The sequence below is a fragment of the Rhinolophus sinicus genome, chromosome 18 (assembly GCF_057876585.1).
Source record: "Rhinolophus sinicus isolate RSI-liver-muscle chromosome 18, RSI-T2T, whole genome shotgun sequence".
Lineage (NCBI taxonomy): Eukaryota > Metazoa > Chordata > Mammalia > Chiroptera > Rhinolophidae > Rhinolophus > Rhinolophus sinicus.
This window is the reverse complement of record NC_142518.1, coordinates 96,118,801-96,138,043: the sequence shown is the minus strand read 5'-3', so window position 1 is coordinate 96,138,043 and position 19,243 is coordinate 96,118,801. Positions and strand designations below refer to the sequence as shown.

The window sequence follows — 19,243 nt, the reverse complement described above, 5'->3', positions numbered from 1 at the left end:
AATTTGAGATGTGTTCTAAATTTAAAGCAGAAAGTCAGAAGAGAAACGTTGCATAGCATAAATATAAAACCACAGACCATTCTCTTTCCTCGCTTAATCTCCTGAAGTACAGTTTTAATATCAAAATCTCCAAATTCTGCTCTTGATGTTGTTGTGAGCTGGACTGTGCCAGAAGAAAATAACTAGAGAAGAAAAATGCAAGAATATTTAATATTCAGAATTCTTTTGAGAAAAAGATTAAACAGAACAACAAATGTGTTGTATTACTTTAATATCCCGAGAAAGATGACTGTTCTTTAATAATCAAGTACTGACTAAAATATTTTAAATATATTCCCATGTCTGATAAAAATACAACCCAAAATAAGGACAAAGAAATAAAACTAAGGTTGCCAGTGTGAAGCCAAGATTCAATACTTCATTAAACAATGAAGATTTCAAGTGTCACGCTGTCATCTCAACTGTCTTACATTCCCAGAGTTTTAAAGAATAGTTTAAAATTGATAAATTTAAATTACAGATGCAGATCAGAATCACCTGGGGATTTCTTTCCCCCAAACCAGCTATGTCTGTGATCTACTTCAGGGGTTTGGATTTTGGAAAAAGCTCCCCAGGTAAATCTAATATTTATCTCTGGATAAGAACCTCTGATATGAATAATATGTATTTTAAAACCTACTCATAAATGAGATGAGTAATTCAATACAATCTAATTAAAAAACATTTATATGTCAGACATGGATCTAAGGATGCAAAGATAGGACAGTTCTTATCCTTAAGGAAGTTAAAAGTCTATTAGGGGAGAGATGATCATAAAATGAATAACTGCAATACACTGTGTGAAGTACAGTAAGAGACATTTACTAGGTTATAGTGGAGAGTAAACATATCTTTCATGACAAATTTATAGAACTGAGATTTTTACAGCTATGAAAGAGTTAATTGTGGATTACCTGTAATATGGGAATTATAACTAGGATTAATTCAAATCCTACTAAATCACAAAGGCTCTATTTTTAAAAATCTAAAGTTTATGAAGATTTGGGATTATAGAATATATACTATTTATAATTGTAAAACAGTAATGTTGGGGGGAAGTGCCATATTTGGTTCCTAGTTAAATGCTTTTCAAAAAACTTGGGTTTAAAAGCAAATAAAAAATGCACCAGCTTACCATGCACTTATAATGTGCAGCTGCCTTTTTGGCATTAAATATATGCAGTTTTCCTCTTGCTTCATTTTCCTCCTCCCCTACATGACAAAATCCACATTTAGGCCTGGTGTCACTAGGGCTGCTTCTGTGTGGAGACCTATCTCTCTGCAAATGTAAAAGAGAAAAAAAAAAACCTTTAATATGCTATCAGTACCTCAAGCTTAGTCACCATTTCAAATGACGAGTTTTACCTACCATGTTTCCCCGAAAATAAGACCTAGCTGGATAATCAGCTCTAACGCGTCTTTTGAAGCATAAATCATATTAAAATAAGACCGGGTCTTATATAATATAATGTAATATAAGACTGGGTCTTACATTAATTTTTGCTCCAAAAGATGCATTAGAGCTGATTGTCCGGCTAGGTCTTATTTTCGGGGAAAAGGGTATAACCATGTGTTAAATGAAATATTTATGGTGCAATGGAAAGTAAGCATCCAATGTTTTTCTACTTACATAGGAACTACTTTCCATTTCATCTGTTCCATGGGAGGATGTGGACCTGGTATCTTCTGATAGCCCTTTAAAATTAGTTTTTCGTGGCCTTCCTTTGCGGCTTTTCTTTTTACTTTTAGGTGATGAGGGCTCCAGTTCATGCTCATTAAAACTTTCTTCTAAATCAGCTGCTTAAAAATGAACAAAAGCTTAAAATGAGCATTAGTTCATGAACCATAGGTTTCTCCTTAGAATGAAATGGTCTGTGGTATACTCAATACAGTAACCTAACGTTTCACATAAAGGCAAAAAAAAAAAAAAAAAAAAGTAAAAATAGTTTCTTTATAATCATTGGAAAATTAATGATTTCCACCAAATTTACAATTCTATAAAAATGAGTTTTGTAATATTGACTACACACATGATTCAGCAAATATTTCTAAAGTCAAATAAGTTAATTTTTAGAATTAGCTCGTGTTATTTTATTTTTTTTCACCATAGGTTTCAGAGTTTTACCTCATACTGTTGGTGAAATCAGAACACTTACCTGGGAAACAAACTTACTATAACTTGGAAAACTATATGAAAATAAAGTAGGTAAATCTGCTCTTTCCAATATAATAGCCACTAGCAACATGATGTTTTTAAAAACTTAAATCATTTATAATTAAACAAAATTAAACCTTCAGTTTCTTCATCACACTGACCACATTTCAAGTACTTATTAGTCACACTGGCAAGATGCGCCCCTACTGGACATCATAGACATAGAATGTTTCTATCATCGCAGAAAAGTCAATTGAACAGCACTGCCCTAAATAGATAGCTCTTTAAACTATCATGAAAATCAAATGATCAAATTCAACAAGAAAGTCACCTGCAAATGAACTAACCAACTGATCAAGTAACTAAGCAAGTAGTAAGTATAAGAGGAGTTTCTAACATAAGAGGTAGAAAAGCTATGTTGCAGATTAGCTGTACATACTTTAATGGATTAAACAAAATTTATGTAAAAATTTAGAACTGTATTTCCCAGCAGTTTAAAAAGAATTCCTACCATTAATGGAAGGTGTTTCATTCAGTTATTCACTACAAATATTTTATTTGAGGGCCTCCTGTATATAAGACAATGTATTTAGTGCTCAAGAAGGGATAAAAAATCAAACTGAGTTCACCTGACTTAGGGTCAAACTATAGAAAGTGTTACGCACAGCTCTAATACCTTTCTCGTTCCTTTTTGTGCCATAAGTTGTTGATTAGAATTCCAGGGACTAATTTCTCAGTGAGAAAGCATATCAACTCCTATGCTGATCTTTCCTAATAAATACTTTAAAGTATTTTTGTTTTGTTTTGTTTTTGTTTTTTTAGAAATTGAAGCACATTATGACAAAATAAGGGTAATGCAATCAGCAAACGGTACTTAAATGTATAAACTCAGTAACTGAGAACGTTAGATTGTTTGCAAAACAATACAAATTTGTATCAATACAACTTCGCATAACTATGGTAGGATTTGAGGGAGAAAAAAAGGGGAAAAGGTAAAAAGTTAGTGGATAGTTTTACAGGCAACAAGATAAACTCATGTGAATAAATCTCCCTGTGAAGCCAGACAAGACAATTAAAGATACCTTCCGATCTTAACCCTATAGCAAATTTCATATCGAAACACACCACCTATTTAAACATTCAAACTGACAATTTTTAACATTAAAGCTGCTAGAATTACTTACATTTGCCCAAAATTGAAAACCTTGAAATGAAAAAATCATTACCAAATGTTTCAATCATTCTAATAAATATTGTAATCATATATATGTGATATACGTAAGTCTGCTACTTACAATGAAGACAATCACTAACACTATAATAACATTATTATTATTAAACACCTATAACGAAATTACTTAACTGATTCAATTATCAGGCCAACATGGTTAGTTTTCCATATGGCATATTTGTCTGTCCTAAATATGGAATCATTCAGTATAAAATTTTAGAGGACTTTAAGAGCAATAGTAAAAAAAGCAATCAAAAGAGAGTGATAGATTTAATTATATTAGACTTTAAAACTTCTGAAAGTAAAAAAAAATGACACAAAAGGCAACTAGAAAAATATCTGCTGCACCTACGTCATAAACTCATAAAAGATAAGACTGCAACAGAAAAATGTGATCATTTATTCACAGAATATAAGTAAACATACTTTATAGAAAATGTGACTTCTCTAGAATCAAAGAAGTGTAAACTAAGTGATACATCAATTTTACCTATCAAAATAGCACTTAAAATAGTTATAAAAAGCTACAATAAACCCAACAAAAATGTGTTAGAAATAAAAATATAAAAGCTGCACAAAAATGTTGAGATAGGGCAGCCAGGTGGCTTGGGTGGCTGTGCTCCTAACGCTGAGGTCGCCAGTTCGATTCCCACATGGGCCACTGAGCTGCGCCCTCTATAGCTAAGATTGTGAATAATGGCTCGACCTGGAGCTGGGCTGCCAGGAGTAGACCGCCTGGGCTGCCGTGGGCTGCCTGGGCTGCCATGAACGGTGGGCTGCCGTGAGCAGCCGGCAGCCGCTGAGAGCTGCTGTGAGCAGCCAACTAATGGCTGGCAACCAACTACCTCAGCCGAGTAGAGCACAATGCTCATAATACCAACATGGGCCAGGGAGCTGCGTCTTCCACAACTAGACTGAGAACAATGGCTTGAATCAAAGGGAGCGGGGGAAGGGGAAAAAATGTTGAGATAGACCATACTTCTGGATGAAAGGGATCAACATTAGAATGGTATCAGTTCTTGCTAACCTAATTTAACAAAACTCCAGTAAAATGAAACTTAAAAGTTGCTTCCATGGTTTCTGGAAGAATAAATGTACAATACACAAACATGCTTATGTATGCATAGAATTACTCTGCAAGGATACATAAGAAACTAGTAGTGGATACCTTTAGCAGAGGAATTTGGAAACTGAGACACAAGGGCAAGGAGGGGAGGAAAGCTTACTTACCGTGGATGCCTTGTACTGCTGAGTTTTGCATTAGGTTGGTGCAAAAGTAACTGCGGTTTTTGCAGTTATTAACCTTTTAAACCATAATTACTTTTGCACCAACCTAATACAATGCTCAAATACCTATTCAAACAAATAAATACAATAAAAAAATAAAACCTTACCCTTGTATTCACAGCTGCAAATTCTAAAAATCCAGGCTGATAAGGGAGGAGACAAAGTAAGACTGTCCTCTGTGGCACCAAGTCTTCCCAACCTTTATGAGCACAGCCCCCAAATGTCTATGACACTTTAGAATGGCCAGACCCCTTTCTGTTACCTTTCTGATTGTCCCTAGGAGGCATGCGAGTGGAGTGACCAATTTACCAGGAAACCAACTCTCCTCTTCCTCCTAGTATTGCAAAGCCTTCCCGTTCCCTTTACCAATTCTCTTCTTCCTATTCAGTGGTTTCCTTATCTTACACCTTCCTGGTTTAAGCTCCATTTCCCTCCCCTCTCCTACATTCTCACATCAGTGAACAGTATGAAGTAGAAAGAACCCATGGACAGAAAGTCTGAAGGCTGCCACTTACTAGGCCTTAACTTGGTAAAGGTACTTTGCTGCAAGGCAAAACCTCCTGGTGCATCAGAAGGCAATAATAACACCTTCCTGGATAGGCTGCTTTAAGAAAATGTTGGTGAAAAATGCTTTGTAAACTATAAAATTCAATTAGAATGTTAGTTATTTCTCTTGTAATACCTTGTGCAGACTGTAAGCTCTATGTCCACAGGGGCTTCTTTTCTAAACTCCCCAATGTGCCCACACCCAGCAGGCACTCAAGAAATGTCTGCTGGAATTTTCTTTAAAAGTAAAAAGGCCAAGCATCACCACCTCTGCTCTGAATCTTTAGGGCTGCTACAAAAGGAAGACTGGCAGCCACTTGTCCCACATTCTCCCGTGGAAATACAATGCTCCCGTGTCAGTAGTAAACTCTGCGTTCTGCTTTTTTAGTAAAGGTATCAGATAAATGATTTCTTTTATGCATATGCATATATAAATATCTAGCATACATCAAAATATATTATTCTTAATTAAGTATGCTAAAATGAAATATGATGTCTGGGATTTAATTCAAAATAATCCAGATGGAGGAATTAGGTGGGGGAGGGGGTAATAGATGAAACAAAATTGGCCCGGAGCTGATGACTACTAAAGTCGGGTGACGGGCTTTTTTAAAACACACTTTTGCATACGTTTGAAATTTCTTATAGTGAAAGTTGGTAAAGTGTGCTAAATTCAAGATGAGCATAAATAATGCCCAGCACACAACTTTACACATGGGTAGTCGATAAATCTGGTGAATGAATGAAAGAATATGGAGTTAGATCTAGCAAAGAGCACAATACCAATATGTCACTAAAATTTTCCAAGTTAAATCACAAATACAATTTAAATTCTATTATCATCCAAGGAGGAACACATGACAAGATGAGTGGTAATAAAGGTAGGAAAAGTTTTCAAAGAATAATAGTAATGACAATGATAATATAGAATGTGGTATTTACTGAGCACTCACTATGTGCCAGGAACATTGCTCAGAGCTTTACCAGCATGGTTTCATTTAATCCTTACAAGAATCCTATGAGGGGGTGGCAGGTTAGCTCAGTTGGTAAGAGCATGGTGCTAGTAACACCAAGGTTGCCGGTTCGATCCCCACATGGGCCACTGTGAGCTGTGCCCGCCTTAAAAAAAATAAAATAAAATAATAAAATCCATTGCTTATTAAAAAGAAAAAAGAAAAGAATCCTATGAGGTGGGGTTTTTAAATCCCCATTTTACAGATACAGTATCTATGGCTCTAAGATACTAACTAACTTGCCCAAGATCATGTAACTAGTAAGTGGCAGAGCTAAGATTCAAACATAGATCTGATTTCAAAGGACATTTCAACCAGTGTACAAAACTGCCCTTCCAGTACTTCATAAATTTATTCAATGTTACCTAATTTAAAAGGTTTTTAAAGACTTCGATACCATATTAAAATTTTGCCTAAACTTCCATTTAATAAAAGTAATGAAGATTGGAAGTTGCAGCATATTCTAGAGAAAATGAACAAGGGAAAGAAAATACTAAAGAACTATTGAAGCAGGCAAAGGCTTTAAATCTACACAAATAGTGTACTTTCAATACACTTCTAATAGTAATATAACTATGGTGACCCCTTTTCCTGAAACATATGTTGAGTTATATGACTTGACAAGCAATTTGTAATACAAAGTTACTGAAATGTCTGTTAGGGGATCCATCAGGTCCCTGAAAAATCAAGACCAAAGTCTCCAACGTTGGACAGAAAAGATTCCTTTACACTCTCTCAGAACACCCGGGATTTTATGGTCACTGCAATTGCAGCATCTATCACTACAATACCTTTTTAGGTAATTTCAGACTTACATAAATCTGTAAAAAAAAGAATTCCTATATACCCTTTACCCAAATGTTCATATGTTACCACATTTGCTTTATCATTCATTCTCTCTAAATATTCATGTACTATTTTTCTGAAAGGTTTAAGAGTATGAGGCAAACCTGATGCCTTTTTATCTCTAAGTACTCCCATGTGTCACCACAGTATTTTAATCAATTGGTCGCATACCGGTCACTAAATTGTGTCTTCCCCCACCCCCAAAACTGAAACCCCATTTTATTAATTCATCTTACTCTACTAACACCCAGTACAAAAGAAGCTACAGGACAAGGAAGTACCACCCAAAATAAGAGACACATTAAATACCGTGCATAGTTTTAAGCCAAAGAAAATGCAGAGATTACAAACATTTCTTGAGCACTCGTTCCATGCAAAACATTCTATCTTGGGTAATTTAAGAAAAACAATTAAACCACACATTTGGCTCCTTACAATTTCAAGAACCTAAACTGAGCTGAGGTTATGTTTGTGACCCTGACTTAAATTCTACACATTACTGCTGTAAATAGTCAACACTCAGCATCTACTCTAGATACCCTTTTCTATCTCATCACAGATTACTTTGCTCCACATAAACTATTAAATACAAAGGCCTTAACCCCTTTAACGAAAATGACTTTAAAAGAACCACCATTTGTATGTCATCACAGTTCCTTGTAGGTACTCAAACGCTTAGTGATGACAAGCTAGTATCATAGGAAAATAATTCTACAAAAGACTGGCATCAGTTACAAGCTAGAGCTATTTGCTATTACCAATGTTTGACATTTTTGAAATATTACTTTAAGAAAAGGTAAAGCATATACCTATTATCTAAACACACAGGCCAACAAGAAAAACACACACATAAGATGTGGGATTTAATTCTGGCTATTCCTGTCCATTTTTAATGTATAAGTTCCTATTAAGAACAGGGCACTACACCATTTTATAGTGCTCAATGACCACCTGTGGCTAGCGGCTACCATATCAGAAGGTGCAAATATAGAACATTTCCATCATCACAGCAGGAAGTTCTATTAGACAGGGTTGTCGAGCCATTAGTTCTCTATCCCCTTGTGAAAAGCCCTGCACTGCTGGGATCCATGTCATTCAGCTAAACCACGGCTTCTCAAACTTTAATGTGCATAAAAACCACTTTTGTTAAAATGGCAATTCCTATTTAGTAGGTAAGAGGTAGGGCTTGAGATTAGGCATTTCTAACAAACTCCCGAACCTGATGCCATTTCTGCTGGTCTATAGACTATGCTATCTCCTTCCCCTCCTTGTTGCTAAGTTACCAACTCCCAATCATTCTACCTCACCCATCATACTTTCTTTAGTACACAGCTCACAGCCCTTTTCTCCACCCCAATCCCTGCCACCATCCTGGTGAATTCAACTGTCGACAAGGACAATCCAAGCAACACCTAACACTCGCTCTTCGATGATGTCTATCCACTACCCAACCCCTATAATCACGAACCTTATAATCACCTAAAATAGCTCTACCTCTGAAGTCATTATATCACACTTAGGACCACAAATGATTGCCTTTCCAAGGACTTTCATTCTCATCGTTCTTCAACCTTATCAGGACCTCCAGTCTAATTCCTTCCTGTTTCTTCTTTCCCTGCTTTCACTTCCCCATTTTAGATTCCTCTCTTGCAAACATCCTAAACTCCTTTATCCCTTCACTTCTTTGTTGAACACATTTTGGCAAAAATCCCAATTCTGAATTAACCAACTAGCCACTTTCTCTATCCACACCCAGGATCCTGAATTGCTAGAGGAAAGTCATACAACCTGACCGATGGTATCACTATATGAATTTATGGTTACCAACCTCAACTGGGCCCTCAATCTACTCTGGAAACCTCACATTCATCTAGGCAAACTTCCTCTCCCAGTATTCACAACTATTCTTTCAAAACTTCTCCTCTCTCTTTCAACTTCCAATCCTTACACCTCTCCCCACATTCTCCCTCACAGAGAAAACAGACCAGACAGGAACTACCTATCCTCTCCTAATTACAGTGGAAATGTCCTCCTATCACAGGGCAATTGTTCTGCTTCTGCAATGATTCCTCCTTCCTGTACCTTCAATCTCGTCTTGCCTATTGGATCCTTTCTCATAAGTATTTATATACCAATTAACACCCACCTCCAAAAAAATGTCAACTAAGTGAAAGAAGCCAATCTGAAAAGGCTACATAGTTTTGCCTCGAAAAAGCAAAACTATGGAGACAGTAAAGAGATTCTCAAATTTAATAATATAGTATTTCTCATTTTAATATTAGGAAAGTAGGTATTGAGACACAGATGGCAAATGATTAAGAAATTGCCACAGGTATCAATTCCTCTTTTCTGTACAGACTAGCGCAGTACAATTGTCAAACACAGACTATCCCTAGAATACAATCCTATAAACCTCATCCTCAGTTACAATCATAAAGTAGAACATGCTTCCCAATAGAAAATGAAATAATTGGAAGTTCTGCTTCTGACAAAACACTCAATATCAAATAAATTCAAGCTAGATGAATGTGATAAAAGTCAAAATTCAATAAATACAAACTCTGTAATACTTTTAAATTATGCTTCTGGTTCTACAATATGAGTATAAATGCACTACATATATTATCAATAACACAAGGGGCCCCAGTGTGCTACAAAAGTATACACGGAACTCAAAATTCAAATCAACTACATCACAAACTTGAATTGTAAGGGGGGAGGAGGTGGTAGATGAGGGTAAACAGGATCAAATATATGGTGATGGAAGGAGAACTGACTCTGGGTGGTGAACACACAATGTGATATATAGATGCTGTAATATACAATTGTACACTTGAAACCTAGGTAACTTTACTAACCATTGTCACCCCAATAAACTTTAATTTAAAAAAGTGCAACTTAAAAAAATTGAATTGTAGTAATCTTGCCAGTTACATTAAAAGAAAGGTCATCTTGAAAAGTATGAATTTAGACCTTTCTCAATAAGTTTCTCAAAGCAAAAAGGTGGTCAAAATGATTCCACTTTATGTAGCCTGCAGTGACGTTTCTCTACCACTAGATGGTACTATCAGCTTCAGAAATATAGGGAATGTCTAAATTAATCATTGTTGCCATCTTCAAATATCCTGCCTCGGATTTGCTCATATACTTGTGTTCATCAGGTCATAAATCTCAATCCTTGGCTTACCATATATGGTCACTATAATCTTAAAGAGAATCAAATAAATACACTTAAAATCTGAAGTAATGAAAGGTGGGAAAGCTTACTCTTAACCTTTCACAAAAGGTTTTTCAATTCAATTCTAGAATTGAGGGAAAAAAACTGAAGAAAAACACTACAAAGATTTATTAGTTGCACTTTACCTATGACTTCAAAAACATTCTGTTCTTGTTATTTATCCAATCCGTTTACCTAAAAGACAAGTTTTTGCTAAAGACTGTATTTTTAACCAGCAATTTTGAAGTATTTGGACTAATCTGGAGTCCGGAAGTGGAAACAATACTATTTTGTACTATAAAGCCAAGATCGAAGAGATCAAAAAAGGGCCATAAATTTTAATGTGTTAACACTGATAATTTATAAAGGTAAGTCTTTATAAAAGAAACAACCACTCTAATTCTAAGGAACAAGTTCTCAGAAGCTAACAAACACTTAAAAGATCTTTATTCTAAATGGATGGATAGAACAATGTCAGATTAAATTTAATCCTTTTTATATTGCTATTAGATTGGTGCAAAAGTAACTGCGGTTTAAAAGGTTAAAACCAAATGCAAAAACTGCAATTACGTTTGCACCAACCTAATAGTAAAAGTATCAAAACACCTGTTTGAAAAAGGTTTGAAATAAGTCACAATTCAATTTGAGAACTTTCCCATACCTTTTAAAGATCAAGTACAACTTGGCTAAGTATATGTAAACATGACTAATCTGGTTTTGTATAAACTTAGGTGGAAACAAACTATAAACTAATTTTAGGTTTACATTTGAAAATTGATTACTTCTTATGAACATGTCTGTATTTTTAAAAGAAGTACTACAATGTGAATAAATATTGAACAGTAAGCCTGGTGATCACAAAATGTATTAGTATCCCCAGTTAACATTTCTATATCTGACAGTAGCCCAATTATTAACTTTATAATCTACTAACACACTTACATCAACACAGAAATCCATAACCACTAGCATTTGTTCCTAAAGATTTGTCCTTGATGAACTCTTTACAAGAACTCTGGGATAAAAGTTTTCTTAAAAATTCAGATCTTTTTCACTACTGCACATTAGTTTATCCTAACACTTTTCTTAATTCTTCAAAATGTATTCAATATTGAGATACATCTTATGGTAAAAATTAAGACGGTATAATTCACTCATATTTTACTCAAATTTCTTCTTGAAATTGAAAAGCAGCTAAAAGACATACCTTCAGAGTTATGTGCAGTTTTCTTGTGTTTCCGGCAATAAACCCTATAAAAAATGAAGAAATTAAAAATTATCAAGTAAATAAACTAAACCCATTTTTCAAATTGGAAAAAAAAAATGAGCAGTACACTTCACCCCATTCACAGGCAAGATTCCAAAAATCTTATTAAACTTCCTATGCCATTTCTCTAAGCATTAAATTCTTTACCCAAAACACCTTTTACAATGATGATGAAATGTTTTGAAATGGGAAGTTTTAAAAGCCTAAAGAAAGTATGACCGTTAAAAAAAAAAAAACTTAAAGAGAAGTTGAATAATTACATGTAAATTCCTTGTGAAGGTTTCTCTCGTATTTGAGCTTTGTCATGCAATGCACAGTGGTAGTGGTATGTTCTGTGACATGTTTTCACATCACAACCAATTGTTGCTCCAGGACAGTGGCACAAAGAACACATCTACAGCAAAACAATAAAACAATATTATTAGTGTGTGATTTTGCTAAGGCAGTGATATCAGGTTAGAGGCATATCAATCTCTGTCAAGGAAAGCAAATTGGTTATTGAAAAGTTTTGTAACTAATAATGCTGTTTTTCTTGTGTTCTTTCCAAGTAATAATTCGAGTAAAATTCTACTGGGGGTATTTTTTCCCATGTTAAATAATGACAAAATTAATGGAATATTATTAATGTCTACTGTTTCACTGTGGTCAAGAGAACACTTGAAATGCTGCATATCAGGGATGTAAGCTGTATATAACTTAGACCTTTTCACAATTCAGATTGTTACTGGAAATGAGTCAACTGGGAAAAATGCCTCATACCACACAAAATTTTTCCACACATTTCCACTTAATGACAATCTTTGGGGGAAAAACCCTCACATATTATTTGGGAACCTGGTAAAATCAATTTTAAGTGAGGGAAGGAGAGAGGATAAAAGAATTAGGTAGATTTCTAAATACCTCAACCACCAAAAACATTTTATGAAGTAAAGTTGATTGCGAAAATAGGCTCATCTGTTAATTTAATCTATGTTACTTACCTCTTGCATTATGAATTCAGACAAATAGAACAGATATTTTTGACATATATATTTTAATATACCGTACCATATGACTTCATTGAATAATTCATATTGTTTAACTAGCTCATGATCTAAATTTAGGGGAAAAATCTTTTAAAAAAGTACATAACAATGACATAACAATGATTGTTAATGGTTTTGATTAACATTATCAGAGTATACCATGCTGAGTGGACTTCTAATGAGGCTATCTCTTAAGCTATAAATGCCATCCCAAAATAAACTCACAGTTAAGGTAAATCTTAAAAACTGCTCACTTGTTTTTAGGATGCAAGATACCTCATTCTGCACTGTTTTCATTCCTTCTTATTAACTTTAACATAAAGAACATTTACCATCCTAATTTTGGATTACTTGGTCCCTGAGGAATTTTGTTGTACCAAGAGGCTAATATAAATTCCAATAAAATTTCTTACATTTCTCTGAGCAAGGAAACAAACAATCAATGTCTTATTCAAGCTATCATTCAAAAAATACTCATATTAACTTAGAAACAAACATTCTCAATACAGGTACTTCCAAGAAAACATGAGGGCCAGTGACCATTATTAATACTGATGAAATACTCCACTTCCTTAAATAAATATAGAAACTTGAGAGTGTCACTGTAAAAAGAAATACTTTGCCAAATTATCAAGTGGGAAAAGCTGGTAAATACTTTGGAGTGGCTTATAAATTCTTGAGAAGGTGGAACATTTGTACTACAGCTTAATTATAAGGCTCTATTACTTTAGTAAATTATATTTCTATTCAAAACACTAAGGCTTATTATAGAAATTTTGGAAAACACAAAAGAGCACAAAGAAAATTTTAAAAATCACTCACACTCACCAAGCAGAGACACCCTTACAGTGTTACAATGCTTACATGAAAGTATTTTCCATGTAGCTCATACCATTTTGCAACCTCTTTTTTTTAACTTAATAAATCAAACATTACCCTGCTTCATTAAAAACTCTACTGCAAGCAGTTCATCTTGAAATTACATCTAATATGGGTCTGCATAAGTACATTTTGAAAAAAATTGAGTTCAATTAGCAAGCAAAAAAGCACGGAGACGTACTGTTAAAAATACTGTACTGGGCAAAATCCTCAACATTGGCAAAGATACAGTGAGATGGGCACTCTCATCGGCTGCTGGAAATTGGTACACACTCTCTACACAGCAACTTGCCTTATTTCTCAAAGAGCTTCTAAAAAGTTTATATTCTCTGATCCAGTAATTCTACTGCTATAAATCTGGTCTAAAAAATCAGACTCAAATGATTTATACACAATCATGTTCACTGCAGAACCACTTAGAATAGCCTGAAATGTAGAACCACCTATGGAAAACCACCATTGAGAAATGTCTACATCAATTATAGTACACCCATATGTAGGAATATTCTGTAGCCACTCTTTTCAAATAAATTTTAATGGCATGAGAAAAGGTTTATATATAATGTTAAGTGAAAAATTAAGCAGGATACAAAAGTATGTGAATTATGATCCCAATTATAACATATATTCTTTGACAATAGGTGGAAGTAAATATAGCAAAATGCATCTCTGGGTGGTTAGATTTCTTCATAATTTCCTGTGTTTCCTGATTTTTCTACATTGGTCAAAAATACTTGTATATACAAAAAATTGTTTGAAACATTGGGAATACTCTAGCAAATGCTTTCAATAACCATGTCTAAGCTTACTGAGAATGAGAAGGAGACCAAATGTCCAAAACATATCAAAATGTGTTTTGGCTGGTTATTAATTCAAATTTGCCCAAAGCATAACCAGTTAACTACAGCAACTTAGGAGAGAGAATTTTTTTTAAGTGAGAAAATGCTTATTCTCACTTTTGTCAGTTTCGCTCAAGGAATAAAAGAAAGATCAAGAATACCAACAAAAATGTTTTCAGTGAGTGGAAAGTTCTTTTAAAGGTTAACAGTAGGAATTTTTCTCAGTTAGAACTTAAGAATCTATTTTATGTAGCATTTATATACCAGCAGAAACACCTGCTTGTATATGAAATTCTGGCAAGGTACTAACAAAATAGCAAAAATTATCCATAATAAAACTAAATATAAAATTTTAATCTGCTTGTGTACATATGAATACAAAATAGGAACATAACTGTTATATTTGAGTCTACTATGCTATATTCCAACTCCTGAAATAATTCTTTTTCCCTGAACTCCTATCGGACTTATGATATAATATTCATTTTGACTGTTACCATTTTATTCCCTGGTACGGTTAATTATCTTTATAAATGTGTAGATTTTATCCATCGACTGCTTCTAGGCTGAGTTTTTTGGAAGACTAACACTGTGTCTTACAAAGTAGTTGATTTTAAGCTTACTCTGTTATTGAAGATATTAATACCTTATGGCATATTTTTTCTCACTCATGTTTCTAATACCTATAGATTTAACGTAAATATCTTCTGGTATATCTAAAAATATTTAAACAGTCTGATTTAGGATTTGGAAAGGTGAAACTGAGAACAACTCAGTTGAAGGGGCACAGAATGAGCAGAGGCAAGAATATCTGGAGGAAAAGATTAGCCTTGTTAAGAAACATAATCAAGAATAAGAGATAAATAGAAAAATTAAAGAAGTTGGGAAACCAGCTAAGTGGCTACTAGTTTCTTTAAAAAAAAAGTTACAGAAAATAAAACAAAGGACTTCTCTTAAAAAAAAAATGGAATAACAGGAAAATGGGAACCCCAATGGTACAGAAAGGCAGCAGGCCGTAAGACCCGAGTAATGTTATCCCGTATTCCTCTTTACACAAAATATTTGCCCTGCAATTTGTTACACTCCTTACTGGGCCCTCAGCAGAATGATTGTCATCTGCCATTTAACATCATGTTTGCACTTTACCCATGGCTATCTCAAATGTGGGAAAATGAAAGTTAAGCTGACAGGAACATGTTTTCTAAGAACAATGGTGGAACCCTTCCCCCTGAGAAAAGGTCTGTTCCACGTATCAAATATTCTGTTGAGAGCTAATTTCCTGCCTTCAATATAAGTATAAACGTCAATTCTCTGCTTACCCTGCTTATATCCTGATTTCAAGTACTTGATTTAAATAAAGGTAAAAATTTCTTTGTTGATAATGATTTTTCTTTTACTTTTACTCCTCTATTCAGTTTGCTACCTAGTAGACCTAGTAAACCTCAGTAATCAATTACCTCTTCCAAAATGGGGAGATTGGGGGAAAAAAGGCCCCATCCTATTACAGATGTTTGCGTATCATCTTTATAGCATAGTTAGAAGCTATACTACCTTAATTTTTAAATAAAATTACATGTATATATTTAAGGTGTACAACATGTTTTAATACAGATACAACATGTTTTAATATAGATACATAGTGAAACTAATCAACATACCGTTTCTTTACATAGTTACCATTTTTTTGGTGTGTGGTTGAGAACACCAGAAATCTACTCTCAGCAAATTTCCAGTATTCTGTATAGTATTATTAACTATAGTCATCAAGCTATACATCAGAATTCTAGACTTATTCACCCTCCACAACTGCAACTTTGTACCTTTTGACCAACCTCCCCTCCCTGGTAACCACTCCACTGTTCTGTCGTCTGTGAAGCTATACTATGCTAAGGTTAAGTTGTGCCACATAAGCAGAGTCTCAAGGAGCTGACCCATGGATGAAAGAGGAACTAAGTCACACATGAGAGGAGACAACAGGAACTGAAAGGAACATGACTTAGCTAAAGTCCTGCAGGAGCCAGAGGCTTGGGCATACCTGCTCCTCAGTCAACTGAACTAGGCCAGGATTGAAATTCAGTTTGCAAAATGAAAAGGTCTTAAGGAATAAAAGGAAAAATACTGCTTTCTCAGTAGCTATGAGAGAAGCTCAGGGAAAACTCAACTAAGACCACGGATACAAACTTAGCTTTGGCCACCTTAACTTCCGTGTTATTTACTATGCATGTCTGTAACTGACCACCAGTGTACAGATATAAATTCTCTCTCCAAGTAGTTACCCCTCTCAAGACACCTGCTCTAAGAAAATGGCTACAAATGTACTGAATGCAAAAGAAGGTACAAAAAGAGGCCATGTTCCTGAGTCAGTGCAAAGAAAAAATGCCAAAAGTACTTGCAGTTGGGAACAGGTAATATGTTTTTACAGGAGACTTGCAACAAAAAGTGAGAGCGGTTAACCCTACACTGGTGTTTGTTTGTGTGTGCTGTTTTTAATAAAAAGAGGACAATTCGTTGGTGCAAGTTTTCAGAGCGGCCTAAAAAATGCTCCTAACTCCAGGTTTATTGTTCTATTTATAGTAATACGTCACATATCCAACATAGTTAGAAAGCAAAGTGAGCTCTGAATTATCTGGTTAACTGACAGTTGTCCAAGTTATTTGTTAAAAATTCCTAAAAGTAATACCATTTAAAAGGAAAGTGGAACATGAACTTATAACCTTCCGGTTTATCATTATAGCTAATATGTACTCATATACATATATATATATAGAGAGAGAGAGAGGGTGCCAAAAAAATGTATACACATTTTAAGAAAGGACAAAACTGTATTAAAATTATAATACTCAATATATACCAGACAGGTGGCTCAGTAGGTTAGAGCGTGAGCTCTGGGCAACAGGGTTGCGTTTGATTCCCACGTGGGCCAGCGAGCTGTGTCCTCCGCAACTAGAATGAAGTCAATGAGCTGCTGCTGAGCTCCCAAATGGCTCAGTTGGTTGGAGCGCGGGCTCTCAACCACAAGGCTACCGGTTTGACTCCCGCAAGGGACGGTGGGCTGTGCCCCCTGCAACTAACAATGGCGACTGGACCTGGAGCTGAGCTGCGCCCTCCACAACTAAGACTGAAAGGACAACAACTTGACTTGGATGGAGCTGATGAGTCCTGGGAAAAACACACTACTGTTCCCCAATAAAAAGTCCTGGAAATACACACTGTTCCCCAATAAAGTCCTGTTCCCCTTCCCCAATAAAATCTTTAAAACTAAATAAATGTGTGTGTGTGTGTGTATATATATATATATATATATATATATATATATATACACACACACATATACATACACACATATATATATATATCAATACAAAAGATGAATACAAGTTGTGTATACATTTTTTGGCACATCCAGTATGTACGTGTGTGTGTGTGTGTGTGTATAACATTTTGAAGCAGATCTCATAAAAACACAAACCTAACAATATAATATTGTTAATAATAACAAAATCTATAGAATATAATAATTAGGTCTAAATGGAAAGCTAGAAAGCAAAAATGAATTCTGAAAGCTGACAGTCATTGGAAAGTAACCAACCTGATTAGGACCTTAAATTCTAAGTGCTTCTGAAAAGCAGGGCCACTGAAAAATCCTTGCTTTTACTAGAGTAACAGACTAAATCTAAGCAATTACTGAATAAACCATTTCAGAAGTTTTGAATTGGAGGGCAATGAACTAAGCCTATTAAGTTCTTAACCTAGTCTCCTGCCTTTGCTCTAAATATCACATAGCCCAACTCCATCCAACTTTATGAATCATCATTCATCACGAGTAGAAATTCTCTTATTGGAGCTTTTCAAGATTCTCTTTTCATCTTAAAATATTCAGATAGACTTCCTGAGCTCAGATTGTTAGGTTTAGGCTCTTTTCAAGTGTAGGTCTTTTGGGCTGAAAGTACTCTAAACTGTTATGCTGCTCGCTGTATCTAATCTGTGAAGAACACCAAATACACATCCATGCTCGAGTAAGTACTGAGACACCCCCTAACACCAGACATAGATTATTTTTTATTATTGGTTTGGGTTTGCCTCCATTAGCACAAATAAATGAGAATTATATAAGGAAATAAATCGACAGTATCCCCAATTACAAAGAAGTATTAAATGAAGGCAAAGAAAAAAAAATACTTGAATTTTTAAAATTTTAACTGATTCGGCAATAGTCAGAGACCGGATTTTCTCCATCATTAGATGTGGAAGTTTCTCTTTGGCCTTACATTCATTCTCCCTAATCACCTCCAAAGTAAAGCAAAGTTCACTTTAATATAAATGACAAATAAAATATCTGCACCCCATAATCTGAGTTTTAAAAAAATTCACATTCGTATGAATACATTCATGATTCACGTACACGTAGTTACACAGATGACAATGAGGCCATCTTCGGAAACAAAATTTACCTGTTTTCCCTCCAAAAGACCCTAAGGCGGGTCCTGCAAGCCCATCCAGCCCACCACCCCCTTTTGTAAACCAAGTTTTATTGGAACACAGACAAGCCCATTTTTGTATGTAGTCTGTGACTGCAACCATATGGCTGGTAAAGCCTTAAATATTTATTATCTGGTCCTTTAAACAAAGTTTGCTGACCCCGTCCTAAGACAATGGTCCATGACCAAGACTGTTCATCAAAAATCACTTGGGAACCTTTTTCAAAATATAACTGTCTCTAATTCCCTGTCCCCCATTTCCGAGTTCATGATTGGTTAGGTACCACTGCTTGGTCAGTGGCACTACTAGTCACCAAGCATCTTCTACTTCTTGGTATGCAGTAAACAATGACAGCATTCTACACAATGTGGATGCTCCATTTTGTCCTTACTGAATGCTAAATGAGCCACACACTGCTTT

The 19,243-nt window shown here is 34.9% G+C and overlaps 1 protein-coding gene across 5 annotated transcripts in view; it reads right to left on the bottom strand.

Annotated features, from left to right (window-relative positions):
• Positions 1–19,243, bottom strand: part of PHF6 (PHD finger protein 6) — a 45,729-nt gene that overhangs the window by 14,709 nt on the left and 11,777 nt on the right. For 3 of the 5 annotated variants that reach the window (XM_074324320.2, XM_074324317.2, XM_074324318.2), the window contains 5 exons: positions 11,862–11,995; positions 11,542–11,585; positions 1,670–1,839; positions 1,175–1,318; positions 78–182 (listed from right to left, as the gene is read on the bottom strand). In XM_074324320.2, the coding sequence (XP_074180421.1) occupies positions 78–182; positions 1,175–1,318; positions 1,670–1,839; positions 11,542–11,585; positions 11,862–11,995 (597 nt within the window). The remainder of the gene's footprint in view (positions 1–77; positions 183–1,174; positions 1,319–1,669; positions 1,840–11,541; positions 11,586–11,861; positions 11,996–19,243) is intronic. The other 2 variants (XM_074324322.2, XM_074324323.2) reach the window with 1 other exon arrangement.